This window comes from Catharus ustulatus, chromosome 5 (assembly GCF_009819885.2).
Source record: "Catharus ustulatus isolate bCatUst1 chromosome 5, bCatUst1.pri.v2, whole genome shotgun sequence".
Lineage (NCBI taxonomy): Eukaryota > Metazoa > Chordata > Aves > Passeriformes > Turdidae > Catharus > Catharus ustulatus.
The window spans coordinates 49,663,401-49,679,433 of record NC_046225.1 but is presented as its reverse complement, the minus strand read 5'-3'; the positions used below and the strand labels follow the sequence as shown (position 1 = coordinate 49,679,433).

Sequence of the window (16,033 nt, the reverse complement as noted above, 5' to 3'; positions counted from 1 at the left end):
CATGAATAAAAGCAAAAAATACCAGAACAAAATGGAAGATTCTGGTACTCATGAATTTGCTTCAGTTTGTGAAAATGAAGCCTTTCCCCCAGTGCATCTGTATTTACAGATATTATAAATCTTGAGAAATTATGTACTCAGTGCCTATCCCTTCTCTGTCTTGATCTATATATATGGTTTTTTGACACTGCAACAATACAAATAACTAAACACAATGCCTCAAATCTCAGTGTGGGAAGATGGCTTATCTGATCTGGGACAATATTAATATGAGGTAGTTTTATTAAGTGAGCAGTGTGCTCACATGCATATCCTTCCAACTCCAACCTTTCTATGCTTCTATGATTCTGTAATTCTGTGATCACTAAATTACCTATGGAGAGTTCTTCCTGAAGAAAAAAAAACCCTGCTTTTTAAACTTTTATCATTTCTAATCCAAACCAGACAGACCATGACTGCCTTATTTGTATTCAAATTTAGGGTCAAAGCAACAGAACCTGTCAACCTGCCACTTACTGTGGCCAGGACTATGTATCAATAAGATTAGGCAGACAGGAAACCATTCAGCATCTTTTGATTATAAGACCTTGGATCTTCTCCCTCCATGGAGCACCTGCCCCTCCATTTCACCTTACATTAGTCCACTAATGAGTGTGTGCTGCATGTCTGCCCTCCTCCACACAAAGCTGCAGATATTGAGCAGAAATTGTACATTAATCACTCTTTAAAAGGCCTGTTCCTTGACTTTGGCCTATGTATTTAGCCACAGAAAGTCCTCTACGCATTCTTTAGTGCTTAAGTAAAAAAGGCAATCATAGAAGTACCTCAGGCACCTTGATATCCAAGGAGGCATTAATCTCCTTGGTGCAGGACCGCACTCCTCTGTGAACTCACCCTGATTTTGCCCAAGGGAACATGGTATTTTTCAGGCAAGAATTTTTTCTCAGCACAGTATACAAGTTCAATATTGTGTAATTCTTTTTGGTAAAATATGCACACAGAAAATGTGGAGTACGTATACAATACATGTGCATTGCCAAATTCCTCTCAGTTATTCTTAATTTTGTCTGAATGGAAATTTTAATGCAGTTCAATGTAACTTTAAATCTTTCTACAATTGTTCGTGAATTGAAAATTCAGCTACTTGCAAAGTCAGAATAGCAAGTGAGACTACTGGCAGCTAAATACTGAACAGCCACTCACTCACTTCATTCTTCCTCCAGGGGGGAGGAGAATCAGAAAAGAAAGGACAGACCACCATGAAAATTTCATTCTCACTACTTATATAAAAAGCCCAAGTACAGTGGAGTTGTACTTGATCCCACATTTACCTCTCTGAAAAGCTTTATGCACCTGCATTAAATAATTAAAATTTTAAAAGGGTTTTGTCTCAGGTGGGAACACAATATTGCTCAGAAATATGTGTACTTGTGTAAGACATGCTGGCATAAGTAAGAAACAAACAATGTCTTAATTCATCTCCAGCCTGAGTCCTGTGGAAAGCAGAGACCCTACTGCCTTAAAGAAGAGCAGGTTTTGGTCTGACCGATGGACCTGGATTTCAAATGCCTTTTTCACCAAGTACAACAGCTGTATCTAAAGTTGGGCGAGTCTGCCTGGCAACAAAATGAGAGCACTTAGAAGTAGATCTTAATTAGTCAAATGAAATAAGTGCTCAAGGGCAAGATGTGTTTACAATACAAGCAGACAAAACTGTGTACCATGCAATATTGACTGAACTAAATTAATTGAATGCTAAGCAGCTGAACCTCTGTTGCTAATGTTTACATAATATGCTTATAAATAGAGTTGTTCCCTTTTTTAACTTTGTAAAGCAACTCAAGTCAGGAAAAAAGCTTCTAGGATTATGGCTCAGACTGTGAGAGTCATCCATTGTACAGCAGCTCAAATGAGAAAAAAAGAGGAAAGAAGAAACTGGTGGGGTTGAAAAAATACTTGCATTGGACTTACAAATTCTACTTAAAATGTGCTCCTGACAGCGCTGCAAGCAAGTTACCTTAGTCAGGTTTATGTAAAGGTATGGAAGTCCTTTGAGTTAGCAAACAAGATGAAGGATTGCACAAGGTTTTCAGAAGAAGGCATGTCAAGGTCTTTGTCCTGAGTCTAGCACTCCCAGCCTGTGCTGGACTAGAGTAGAAACAATGTGTGATCTGCATTTTGCTGCTCCTGAAAATGGATATTTTCTTCCTCCTCATCAAACCAGAGGGGAATAAAGGTTAGAAAAAAAGAAGAAAGGGCATGGGGAGGGAGGGGGGGAAGTAAGCAAATCTCTCCAGAAGAGGTCAGGAGCTTTGGTTCACTTTTCTGCCAGTTGAGATACAGCTGGTAACCAGTAGAGTGTCCATTCAAAAGAAAATTAAAAGGAGAAGTAGAAAGATCAAAATGGATTCCGGAAAAAGGCATTTCAGAATGAAAGGAAGAGAAGATGGCTGGGATTTCTGACACTTGCTACTGGAAAGAAACAAATCCTCTCTTTCCAGCTCCAAGCTCTCAAGGACAGTCTGGTATGGCGAATGGCGTGCAAGGCAAAAGGCAAGGAGACTGGGTTAACCTCCTCATGCATAGCTGCTGCCCTCATCACTGTTGACTAGTCTTTAGACAAGAACATGACAGTATGTCTTCAGAACTTTGGTGGTTTCAACCCACAAGAGAAGAGGATCCAGGCAAACAAGTGAGAAATGTAGAAGAGATTAAACAAAATGTTCCTCAGCATATGTAACTACCAAAGTAACTAAAATGTCATCTTAAATTTTCATGCTTCAGGGCCACTCAAACTAATTTAGAAGATGAGAAACTTGCTAAAAGTCTGTAGAAGCTGATGTATGATGTGTGTGTCAGGGATCACCTGCTGACAGCAGTTGTGCACCTTGTACATATTGCATGTACAATTACACAAGTGTGTGGGCTGCACAAGAGGACGCCAGCCACGAACACATACCGCTCACCTGCTTTCTAAAAAAATTTTTACAAATAATATATTATTACTGGAAATTTTTAGACAATAGGTCATCAAAATTATTCAAGTCCAAATCTGAATCACTGGCACTGTTCACTAAACATTTGCATATAGGGAACTTTAGAGTTTTCAATGACATGTTAGCCTCGAAGCTGCTATGGGCAGGCTGCTTCTACTACACAAAATGTGTGGGCATGAACAAGACTTTTTAATGACAGTTTGATTCACAGGAATCACACAGAGATGTGTAGAGTCAGAGGCTCTTAATATCAGGCTAAAAGTCATCACTCCAGTGTTGAAAGGAAAGTGTTTTAAAGGTGAAAGAAATGAGATGGGTAAATCAGGCTGATCTGGAACATGTCAGACCCCTAACTGTTGTACTGTCTTAGATCAAATGTCCGTCTTGCCCATCATCTTATCTCTGAGAGTGGCCAGCAGAACGTATCAATGAAGCTAGAACACAGACTGGGACATACGTGCTGATGCCTCCTCAGTAAACACCTCCAGTAAGTGTTCTGCACTTCGCTACCTCCAGTTGGAAGTACAACCATATTTAACAACCTGGATAGATTTTTATTCTGTGGCAGCTTTTGAACAAGCATAAACTCCGGACACTCATGTCAATGAGTGATATCTGCAGTTTATCTGTATGCTGAATTTCCCTTTATTTCTTTCAAATTAGCCACTAGACATATGATTTGTTGCTTTCTTGGTCTGAAAGTCTGCTAGTCTGTAAATAATCATGTGCTCTTCAAGCTCACCATGCTAATTTAGGATCTTACAGACTTCACCTTACCTCTAGTCTAAAGAACTGTGACTCAGACAAGTCCTTTCTTCACTGGAATCAAGTGTGTCCTTCATTCTAGTCAATTTAGGATTGTTATTTTGGGCAAAGAAAGGAAACTTCATGAAACAGCACAGCGTGAATTGAAAATGTATATGGAAATGCAAACAAAGAATTTTGCATTTGCATCCCTTTCCTAATAATTCCTTAGTTTGTTTTTTTTTATAGCTAATGAGAATTAGATTCTTATTAGTGAACAGAAGACAAAAATATCAGAATGCCTTACAGGAGGTACTCTTGCACATGAAAGCCATACTAGCTAAAACATACTGATGTGTGTGTCTGATTGTTCATTGCATTATTTTTATTTTAGCCTTTAAGTTCCTTTGCCATCTCTGGCATAATCCAGTAGAAGGAGCCAAATTAGCTGGTAAGGCATTGTCAATATAAGTTTGACTAGTTATTCAGAATCCTTCATTTCCCTCTGTTGAGACAGTGATACAGAGAAGTCCTGCGATGTTAGCCATTAAACAGATATCAAGCAAAGCCAAACAATTTCTCTCCCACAGGACTTTCAGGTTTGTATCAAGTCTCACTGGCAAAAAATGATAACAAGCAAAACTGAACCAAAGCTACTTGCAAATTAAGGCAAGGTTATCATTCACTCTTTGAACTAGATTAGGATCTTGCAAGAGTGATATTATGCTGTAATAATCTTTATTTTCCTCTTCTAATGGATAGGAAGTTATGTCTCCAACTGGGATGGAACAGATTGCCCCATACATAAAATTTATTTTTATTTGAGAAACCTTCTTAAATAACTGACAATGTTTAGTACTCCAGCAGTCTAACCAAGTTTTCATTTGGGCCAGTGTTGCAAAGGCTAACTCATATCTCCACGGAAAACAAAAAATATTTCTCAGTGGAAAAAAGAAAAGTACCTTATAGATGCAAATATGCACTTGAACTCAGGTGACAGGAAGCCTTTTCAAGCAATTCTATCACCTTAATGTTAACTAGTTACACTGATTCCCAAAAACATCTTCAGATGCGTGGTGCCCCATTCACCTGTCAGGTTTAAGTTTAAACAGTACAATACATTTAGCACTGTATGGACCATCTTGGTGGAGTATGGAAGAAATGCATTATCTTCCTGTTTGAATACAATCATAGGAATAATAAGAAGAAAAATATAATACGTTTAGCAACAAAGACTACAGTAATTTCATGACTATAAGGCGCACCCTTTTGACTAAAATTTTCCCCTGAACCTGGAAGTGCGCCTTATAGTCCGGTGCGCCTTATATGATGGACAAAGTTTGGAAATTTGCCTACCCAGAAGTGAGAGCTGCGAGCCGTGAGGGGAGCTGGCAGGGCCATGGTTGCCAGGTGGAAGTGGGGCAGAGTGGCGGCAGGCACGCCCTGGCCCCGTGCAGGTGAGGCAGCCCCCCCACAGGCATGCCCCAGTCCCAGAGAGGAGGCATGGAGGGGCGGCAGCCACAGCCCAGCCCCAGGGAGGGGGCATGGAACAACGTCGGGCATGCCCCAGCCCCGCCGGGTACAGGTGGGTCTGGGGGCCTGAGGCACCGCCCCTGCCAGATACAGGCAGTCCCGGGGGCCCATGGCTGCCAGGTAAAGGCGGGGCCTCGGCCAGCAACCGCACGGGGGGGAGTTGGGGGCAGAGCTTCATTGCAAAAAAAAAGTGCGCCCTATAATCTGGTGCGCTTTATATGATCTACAAAGTTGCAAATTTTGCCAACTCCTGGGGAGTGAGCCTTATAGTCCGGTGCGCCTCATGGTCGTGAAATTACTGTAAGTTATTATGAAAGGCAAAATCCGAGAGGAGTGGAAGAGGGTTGGGGTACAGCCTCATGTCCTTACCAAGGGTCAACTAATTTCTACACACAAATTAACGTAGTCTTTTGAAGAGCCCTATTTAGATCCAAAGGAAAACACCTGGCTGCTGGGTGTTTCAGGGCTACCTGCCTCAGAGAATCAGAGGGAAGAGAAATTCTGTTTGGACATCTCTGTTGAATTGCTGATGATAGTGGAACCATTATTTGTATTGGTGAATGTTACACACATCCTCATTTATCCCAGAGATATTTGAGAAGGTAAGTGCTGCAGTGGAAAATAGAACAGGCTGGTGACATCCCATACACTGTTAAACTTGGCTATATCACAATGTCAGCAACATTTCTGAAATATTTTCTTCTGTGAATGAACAGGGAGATTTATATATAACCTATTTCTTACCATGTGTGTATATAGCTACTTTTTAGATTGTTGGTACTTCTGACCGAGCATTCTCGCTTGAACTCTCCCAGCTGCTGAGAGCAAAAAAAAAAAAAAAGTTGGTGATTAAGTGCTATATTTTCACTTCTAGACAGTGTTTTCTAGGAATTAGGTTTTATATCTCTAGCTGGTGTTTTTTAGTGGTTTTGAAGATGGAAAATAATCTAGCAATCAAAAGAAAAAAAAAAGGTTAAGTAGAACAAATATTTTTCACAGAGCATTGTTAATTATAGAACAAATAAATAAATAAAATTTTATTGGTCATTTATTATTTAGGTCAACAAAACCAGACTCAGAATTCCTGGGAAAACTGCTTGATTAAACGAACTAGACTGCTAGGGATGCCAGCCCAGCAGCGAGGCCATGCTCACTCCAGAAGCTGGGAGTGAACACGTTTGGCTCCCCGCGCACCTCCCGCGCAACCCCCGCGCACCCCTCGTGCATCCCCCGTGCACCTCCCGCGCACCTCCCGCACATCCCCCGCGCACCTCCCGCACATCCCCCGCGCACCTCCCGCACATCCCGCTCATCCCCCGCACACTCCCCGGCCGAAGGCGGAGCGCGGGCGCCCCCGCGCGGTGCCGGGGCGCGTTGCCGGAGCCGCCCGCCTGGAATTCCGTTCCCGTTCTCCTTTCTCCCGTTCGCCTGGCGCCCACCCTGTGGCAGCTCCTGCCAGCATCACTGAAACACTGCAGGCCCGCGATGTCTGACCTCTATGAAATTCTTGTTCAGACATCGCGGTCCGGCTGCGAGCGCTGCTGTCTCTGACACAGAAGCAGAGGTACACATTTAAATTGTGACATGGATACGTATGCAGAGGGAAAAGGATTACATGGGAAAAGAGGTGCCGAGGGAAGACCTGGGCAGTACAGATAAGTTCAGTGAACAAACCGGCATTAACACTGGCCACTGCAATGGCAAGACTCACTTTTCCTATCGCTGAAATAGCTTTTCTTCCTTTGAGAATGCTAAGGCATTTGCTGCACGAAATAAGGTGTTTCCCTTGCCTGCTAGCCGGTAGTCAGTTTTGCTCCACAATTGAAGGTTTCTTCATTTACATCACTACTTCTCCTTGCTTAAAGCCACTGTCCGTTTGAAAGGAGAAGGAGCAATCTGTCTCCTGCTCACTGCTCAGAGCTGAGATCAATTCCTGTCTTTGACCTGCAGCCAACTGCCTTCCTTCTAAGTTTGCCAGAAAAAAGCAATGTCGACACCTATGAAACATGAGGGCCTCCAGTGCCTGCACCTGTGAGTCATTGTCAGCCATGAAAAGCAATGCCTCCCATGCACCTAGAACAATGTGCAAAGCACATAAGGAAACACAGCAACAATCCTATCACATCAGGGAATGGACAGCCCAGGGAGAATTTACACCTTGTTAGTGTCCAGTAGAGATATTACAATGACTGCCAGGGAAATTATGAATGTACTGAAGTTCACTGTACCTAAAATCACAGGAAGATGTTTTTGCTCAACTACTTTTCTAAAAAGCGAACTAAAAATGTGAATGCTCCTAAGTGAAAAACATCAGTATCCTTTTCTTATCATTCCACCAGCTTTAGGGAAGTTTTAATTCAAAAAGGAAATCAGTATATTTAGAGAAAGTAGTAGCTCGCATTAGACCCACTTTTTGTTGTATTTGGAAGTCTCTTTTAAGTTTGTAGAAATTAAAAACATGGCCTGTCAGCAGTGACACCTTGTCACCAGCTGATACCTTCCATGCAATGTCTTGCTTTTGGTCAATTGACTTTATAACCTTCTAGCTCTACTTTTCGTTTAGTTGCCAAAGTCATAGAAAACAAGACTAGGGAAACCACATTTGTCTGCATTACAAAACTCACATAATTTCCTTTTGCAAAGATCCAGCATGAACACCCAGTGTATCAATAACATGGTGCAATCTTTTTGTAGGAGGTTGTGCCTGTTTTCTTTTCGAAATCTGCCGTCTGATATCCCAGGTGTTACTTGGCACCATTGTGAGTTTTAACTAAATCACTAATAATTCACCTTCTAAGAAGGGAATTTCTGCCACAATAAGGTGCCAAACAATTACCTCTTCTCTCAAAACATCAGAGAAACTGCAGAAAGGCTGGCTGCAGCTGCCTTAAGAGGCTGCAAGTAAAGTCAGGAGTTCCTGAGGACTGGAAGTCACTCCTCTCTCTGCCCTGGGTCCAAACCTGCACTGTCAATCAGAGCAAGACTGCAGGGCAGGTTGTGAAAAGGGCAACAAGTGATGACAGCACAGAACAGAAGAATCATTTTCATGGTTTTCTTCCAAACCCTGATGCAGAGTTCAGGATTCTCACATCTAAACCTTCATCTGTAACTTTGCAGCAAGTACCTGCTCAACACCTAGGTAGTGATGCCCCTTTTGGTTTTTTATTCTGTCTCCTACAGACAAATGGATGTATCCTTAATTATCATGTAGAGGATATCTGTGTGGTATGAAGTCTACACATAATCAATATCCTTTCAGCATGAGATGACAGTTCCAATGCCATCTGTTTTGCACCACCTTTTTTGTGAAGAGAAATCCTTCAAGAGAAGGTTTTTATAGAACAGATTTGCAAGAAAATGAAGTTAACACTTCCCTGCCAATCTCGGTCTTTTAAACAGTCCTAGCAGTCTTCATTCACTTTCAATCATTCTATGTCACACCCTGCCTGTAGCTCATGTCAGCCCTGGGGTTTGTGTGCAAAGCCTTTAAAGCAGCTACTGAAGTCTCACTACCAAGCAGCTACCTTGACCTTTTGTAGTGAAAAGTCATGAAAACCAGCCATGCAGAGCTTTGTGTCACAGCTCTGGGACAGTACATTTGGAAAAAAAACCAAACAAACAAAAAGAATAAACAAAAAAAAGAACAAAAAACAAACAAAACAAAACAAAAAAACAAAACAAAAAACAACAAAAAAAACCCAAAAATATCCCAACAAACCGTAAGTAATAGGAAACCAGTTTTAAGCTTGCAGTAGCAATCCATATTACATAGGTTAGTGTGGTTTTCAGAGCAATTTGGATACTTAGAACACCATGGCACTGAGCAGTTCAGAAATAAAATATGTGAACATTTAACCTTGTTCAGCCTGTCATTGTGTGTTTGCATCAAAAGATGGCTGTTCAATAGCTGCAGACTTTCCGTGCAATCTCTGGAGCCTGGCAGCAAGTCGTCAGACCTTCTCTGACTGTCACCAGGGAAACCATGGATCTGTTCTGCATGTGGTCAGCCTTGAAGGGATGAGGCTATTACTAGGCACCATCATAGGAAAAGACATCTCAAGACTAATTTCCTTAGCTTGATATTGCATTACTTGTGCATATGAAAGGACAGGTTCCTAACTGTGGAGGCGTCTAAAGCTTGGTTCAACTGGCAAAAGTACTGTTAAGTTTTCTAAAGCTTTGAGTTAAACACATGTTTTATTTGATCTGTGTTACATGATTTAAACCTGATTAAATCTAACACCTGAAGGAAAAATTTAAAAATAGATGAGATGTTCTCTCCTCTGGTAGATATTTGGGAAAAGTAGAAAAATGCAATAAAGTGGAACCAGTTTAAATATTAGTTCAAAAATGTTGTCAATCAGGAGATTTTTTTGAAAATCAGTCACTTCTGAGTTCAATCAAAATATTTCTGAAAATGGTAACAATAATGTTAACATTTCTAGTGATATAATGGCAAATTAATTTTTGATTACATTATAAATAATCAACATTGCTGTTAAAAGAAATGAGAAGAAAGGTGCTAGATTTGGAGTAAAAAAGAAGTAGTTCTGTGATAGCAGAAGATCAAAGATGGCATAGTCTAATTAAAATATAAAATGCTTCATGAATATCAAAGGATTACCTACAGCTATGACAGACATTGTCAGGTGATACCACAGGCACCTTAATTCTTCTAGAATCATCTTTGTCGCCACTGGCTCCCAGCTCTGTACTTTGTCACATCCTGCATAGGAAATCAAATTAAAATCTGGGAACCAAACCTGTTTTTACTGTCAAAGCTCCTCCACAGAGAGTTTAAAAGTTTTGCTGTATCTGTTTGTTGGCAAACTGAGCAGCTCAAGCCCGACTAAAAAGTAGTTGTATTAGAGCTGGTGAAAAAACAAACTTTAATCATTAATTCTGTCCTTGTTTTCTGTCTTCTCCTCTTCTACATCTAGAAACTTCCTCAAGGCATAGAGAAAGAATTCTGTGTAACAGGAATGTCACACAACAGAAGGCTGATTCCTGATTAACAGCAGCTCCTTTCACTTGAACTGCAACTATTTAAGCAGAGTAAAAAACCGAAAAGTCAATAATCAAACTGCCTCTGTTTCAGATGGATACACTACTGATGATATTGAATTTTACTGGAACGGAGGAGAGTCAGCAGTAACAGGAGTTAATAACATCGAGCTCCCGCAGTTTTCTATTGTGGATTACAAGATGGTATCTAAGAGAGTGGAATTTACAACAGGTAAGCACTGACAAGTTAAAAACAGTTGTCCCCTCTTCCTCCAACCCAGAAATATCAGTGCCTACCTTTTGTGAGGCATTAGTCATTGTATGACTTCTTTATTTCAGGAGCATATCCTCGACTATCACTTAGCTTCCGGCTTAAAAGAAATATTGGATACTTCATTTTGCAAACCTATATGCCTTCCACCCTGATCACAATTCTGTCGTGGGTGTCTTTTTGGATCAATTATGATGCCTCTGCAGCCAGAGTTGCTCTAGGTAACTTCTCTAAATGACTGAACTACATGGACACTTGCTGCCTTTGAAAACAGTGGCACCAAATCCATTGGTTGATGCTGGTTGTAGCATCATTAATTGTGATCTTACACAAGCAGCAGAGGGTCTTGGTTGTCAGGAAGGCAGGCAGGTGTGACCTTGCCTACTTCTGAAGTTCTTGCTCCACACTTACGTTGGGATTCTGACTGACTGCCAGTTGTCATAATGGTCTTTGGATCAGGCCAAAACTACCTTGCCTCCAAACTGGAGCATAAAAGTCTAATTCAGGTGTCTAAGGGTATCTACACTGTGCTGCATGGGCAATCCCTGTTGATGTTAAAAATGTTCTCTCAGGCCAGAATGGATACACCAGATCTTACTGACATGAGTGGATATATACCAGTTTACACCAATAAGTCTGTTTTTCCTATAGTTCGTTCTTTCCCATACCATGTTCCTTCCTACAACTTTCTATAAGAATGAAGATCTTCTTCCACTATCTGTGCTTAAAGGCATATATGGTTTTCAATTCTATTGCCAAAAAGCCATTCTGCCCCATCTCCCTGCAAATTTAACTTGCTAGACCTGTGCCTAGAGCTATTATCTACATGCATTAATGACCTGTGATTAAAACACACTAAAAAGTAATTTTAGCCAGTTAAAAGAAAAAAATCTCATACGAGAAAAAAAATCATTCAGTGGTGGATAACACGAGATGGAAATGCTTTACTTGCAAACACCTAGTTAACAGGAAAAGTTGTTTTAGTAGAACCATATATATCACTTTCTCTTCATCAAAGACCATCACTTTATCAAAAGGCTACCCTTTCTCCTTTCAATCCTCCATTTTAAATCAAAAGCCAGATACTTATTGCAGATTCCCACAGCAATGCAAGTCACCTATGGGGTCAAGCAGAGCTACTGCTGTAAATGGAGTAAGAAGCATTATCTCACGTAGAAAGAACAACAGTGAACTCGTTGCTATCCAGGTCAGCTAACACCATATTCGTTAGCATGGTTATTGGCAAAAATTAAGGCAAGGAGTTCCAACAGCCTGGGCTATTAGAGGTAATTTCATTCACCCTCCACTGCATGAAAAGCCAAGGAAGGTGCTATAAGCAGGCTTGCAGGGATATGTTCCTTTCCAGTTCTGCAAAACACACTCCTTTGGCTGCTAAGAACCAGATCATCGCCATCTGCATGAGAAGTGCAATGCTGTGATTGTGTCTTTTGTGCTGAAATCTCCTCCTTGTCTTACTAGTCAGTGACTATTTCTTCTTTTTGCAGGAATCACGACTGTGCTGACCATGACCACCATCAGCACCCACCTCAGGGAGACCTTGCCAAAGATTCCCTATGTCAAGGCAATAGATATTTACCTGATGGGATGTTTTGTGTTTGTGTTCCTGGCCTTGCTGGAATATGCCTTTGTAAACTACATATTCTTTGGGAAGGGACCTCAACGTCAAAAAAAGACAGCAGGCAGGGCAGGACATGCCACAGGAGAGAAGAGCAGACTGGAAACAAATAGAGTCCAGGTAAAATGTTCAAACTATCTTTTCAAACATTACTTTTATTGTGAAAATGTTCATTTATAGTATGATAGAGATAAATACAGGTGGAACACCTGTGCAAAAGCATTTAAGATTGCCTAGAGAAAAATTGTATTTTAAGGAGATTACAGCAACATATGGTCTGTTCCATCTTCAACTGAAAACAAAGGAAGAAAATACAGAAAATGAAAATGATTATTCAGGACACATTTCTTTCTTCTTTGTATTTCTTGCAAAAGAAATACAAGGGGCATTGTATACAAGGAAGTTAAATATTTATCACTTCAACTTTTTTTTTTTTTTTGCTTTAGAAGGTGGTATAGAAGAAATGTTTATAATAAAGTTCCTCTTTGCATACAGAAACTTCACCAAAAATGAAAAGCATAGACAAGCTCTGTTGCTTCAGTGAGCCCTGAATGAAGCCTGCAGCACTGAACTTCGAGGAACACAAGGATGTTGCTGCTAGATTCTAAGAGCTTTCATAGATGTCAGGATTTTTTCTTCAGCTAAATTCAGGCACAGCACAACTATCCCTTCTTTTAAAAACAAGCCAGAAAACTTTCAGGAAGTAATACTATGGAAATGTTTTCAATGAGGATGAGTTTGATTTTGCAATAAATCATTGAGCACTTGCAAACATCTATAAACCTTTCACTTTTCCCCAGTTTTTCAGAAATAAACCCTTTGAAGCCTCAGTTGTACTTGGCCCAGTCTGACGCTGAGGAAAATACAAATCCTAATGAGCCAAAATTTTTCTTCCATCCTGTGCTTTGCTTACAATATATTGCATCCAGGTATTAATGAGATCTTGCCCAGGCTGTCCTATAAACTTCTTTACTGTTGTGGCCTGAGGTGATAACATTTGGACAAAACTGTATTTGAGCACTCTGTTTAGTTTGAAGAATGAGACCAACACTTCATCTTGATAGTTGGCTACAGTGTCATATACACATCAGGAAGTGCATTTCAGAAACTCTGTGGTATCTTATTAATTCTAGAGCTGTGTGTTTGGTATCCCACCACTACAGCTACACGTCATTAACAACACCGTCAAACCCTCAGTCTCAGTGAACTCATGAGTCCATTAAAAGTTCTTACTTACATTTGCTTTCTGTCCTGTTGGGTAGGAGACAGTGAGGGCACAAATTCAGTTCAGGCAATCAGCAGTCTCCAAGACCCCACAAAGTGCTGTCTTCCACTGAGCAGAGGAGATAAGTCAGCCCAGCTTGTTGTGCACAGACACTGCCTATCCATTTCTATGGAAAATAAGGAAGGGAAAAAAACAACGCAACACACAAACTCTGACCAGCTACCTCAACAGCTCCTGAGATGATCCAGTCTAGGTGAGAAGCAGCACAGCAAGGATTCATGACAAAGAAGAAGTTAAGACTTCTTCAGAGGCCAGCCTTGGCTACATGTGCCCCAGTGCACTGAACTGAGTAAAGGATAAGAGTGCAGGTAAGTTCTTCTCCTACATATTTGGAGAGTTTGTTTAACTAACAAAATGCCATAAGTCATAACTAAAAGCTTTTGTCTAAATGTTGCGCAGAAAAGATTACGCTGAGATTGGTACGCAGAATGGGATGGAAAGATTTTAAAGCACCACATCATTTTTCTGATAGAAAAAGGAGGTCATACATGCTTGGTACCAGGATTTCTAGGTGTTCACACTTCAGAGGAGCAATCCCATTCTGAGATTGAGAGTGCTTTAAATGAACAGACTGCTTTCTGCCTGTAGAGTGCAGGTTTGTGATCTTAAATACAAATTTATGCACACATATCCATAAACACACACATGTGAATGGATATCGGTGAATTTTCTGTTCCACACACTGATGTGAGACATTGTGAACATTAATTTTATTCAGCATAAAAATGCTGATTTCCAATAGTTGTATTTCTGTCTTTGGCAGGAAGAATGCACATGACCAGAGCAGTGGGACGCAACAAGGTTATGTGACCTCCAGTGAAAGAGCTTCCTGCCCCTCTCCATGATTTTTTGAGATTTTTCACTGATATTATGATGCCTCCACCAGAGCAAGGGAAAGGTTTTTTTGAGCATAAAAGAAGTGCAGTTGTAAGTATGTATAGATCTAGGACATTTTTTCCCTTTTACTCTTGACCCACACCACTTATCCATACAGGGAGCTGTAACTACAAGAATATGTAACAGTGCTTCATCTCTTTGTGCCAGGTGAAGATATTGATCATTCCCATCTGACATACAACTCTAAAGACTAAAAGAGTTCAAATTTCTTCACCTGATAACACAAGCTCTAGCTGCATGAGCAACACTCAGCAAACAGACCACGATATTAACAGTATAGAGAAGACCAGATGAAAAATGAAATGGAACTTCTGTTTCATGGGTTCCATGCTCTACAGAGTGAAGATGGAAATAAAGTCTCTCCAGCTTCACAATGTATGCCATTTTTATTTTTAATATGCAAAAAAATATTAATTTGTAGTAAACAATCTTTCTGTTTCTCTGAATAAAGCATAAAGACTATTTATATCTCCTTGTTCATTTGTGAAAGCTAGATGTCACTGACATCACCATAATTATGGATAAATAGGAAAAACCACCCAGCAAGAAAATATCTAGATAGTCCATGCAGGCAACTGTTTCTCTTTCCCCAGACAATTATAGCATGAATAGTAATTACACAGAAGATATCTCTTAAGTGTGAAAAAAGGTAAGATGCAATCATAATGCGAGTGGGAAAAGGGCCACACCCTCAAAAGGTTCACAAATGACAACAAAAGGCAAGTGATAGATTGTCTCTTCAGCACATTCTGCACAGCATCACACTTTCCTTTCAAATGTCCTGTGAAACATTAAATGCTTGGGATAGAAAGCCAGAGACCAGCCACAGGCTCTGAGGAAAACTTAAGTTTTCCAAAACAGTGGCTACTGGAAGGAGAAAAAGAAGGGAAGCACGTAACCACACAAATATCTTAATCTTCAAGCAAATCTCCTTGTGAATTAGTATAGCCCTGCTGAGCATAAGCGTTTCTTGGCAGATCAGATTGTGGTAACACTACAGCACTTGTTCCAATAAGACAACCTGTGTGAGTAACATGGCCCTGAGTCTTTCATCTTAAGAGGAAGAAACAATGGGTTTGTATTGAGATAAAACAGATGTTCCTACCTTTTATCTCCCAACAGTTAAGGTTTTTAAAAAAAAGAAGGGAAAAAAAAAAGGTAAAAATTCATTCCAGACAGCACTAAGCATTTGAGACCCATTCAGTGTCAAAGAATGCTAACATGCACTTCCCCTAGAGCTGTCTGACTACTTTTTATGTGGTCAATACAGGGCTGTTGCTTTGGGTTGTTTTCTTTTTATTACTTAACTATTTTACACTTACAATATCATTTGATGATCCTAAGCAGGAAACTCATTTTCTAAGTGTCAAGTGAAAAAAGAAGGTTTCATCTCTCTTGGTGTGGGGGCATTCATTCAACCCTTGGTGTTTGATTTGCCTGTCAGCACCCCAGGGAAGCTGACACCAGTCTGTCAGTGTCCTGTTAGGGAACCTTTCACTGAACTGCCCTGCTGGATCACAGGGTGGTCTGACTGACTTACGGACAGCCCAAGGGAGACCCCTCAGGAGGTCTTCCCAGTTTATGACCCCTTAGTGGGTCCTCCTCTTTATCTGAGCATGTTACCCACTGCCAGCACCTGGGAAGGACTCACTCCAACAGCTTATGGA

The 16,033-nt window shown here is 40.6% G+C and overlaps 1 protein-coding gene across 8 annotated transcripts in view; it reads left to right on the top strand.

Moving 5' to 3' along the window:
* Positions 1-16,033, top strand: part of GABRB1 (gamma-aminobutyric acid type A receptor subunit beta1) — a 125,199-nt gene that overhangs the window by 105,778 nt on the left and 3,388 nt on the right. The window contains exons 6-11 of one of the 8 annotated variants that reach the window (XR_004417924.2): positions 10,372-10,509; positions 10,617-10,769; positions 12,054-12,304; positions 13,447-13,777; positions 14,233-14,396; positions 14,514-14,741. Coding sequence is in view for 3 of the 8 variants with exons in the window: in XM_042779245.1 (XP_042635179.1) it covers positions 10,372-10,509; positions 10,617-10,769; positions 12,054-12,304; positions 12,680-12,697 (560 nt within the window). In the remaining 5 variants the exon portion in view is untranslated. Of the gene's footprint in view, positions 1-10,371; positions 10,510-10,616; positions 10,770-12,053; positions 12,305-12,630; positions 14,401-14,513; positions 14,742-16,033 lie in introns of those variants that run through there. The other 7 variants (XR_004417922.2, XR_004417921.2, XR_004417920.2 and 4 more) reach the window with 7 other exon arrangements.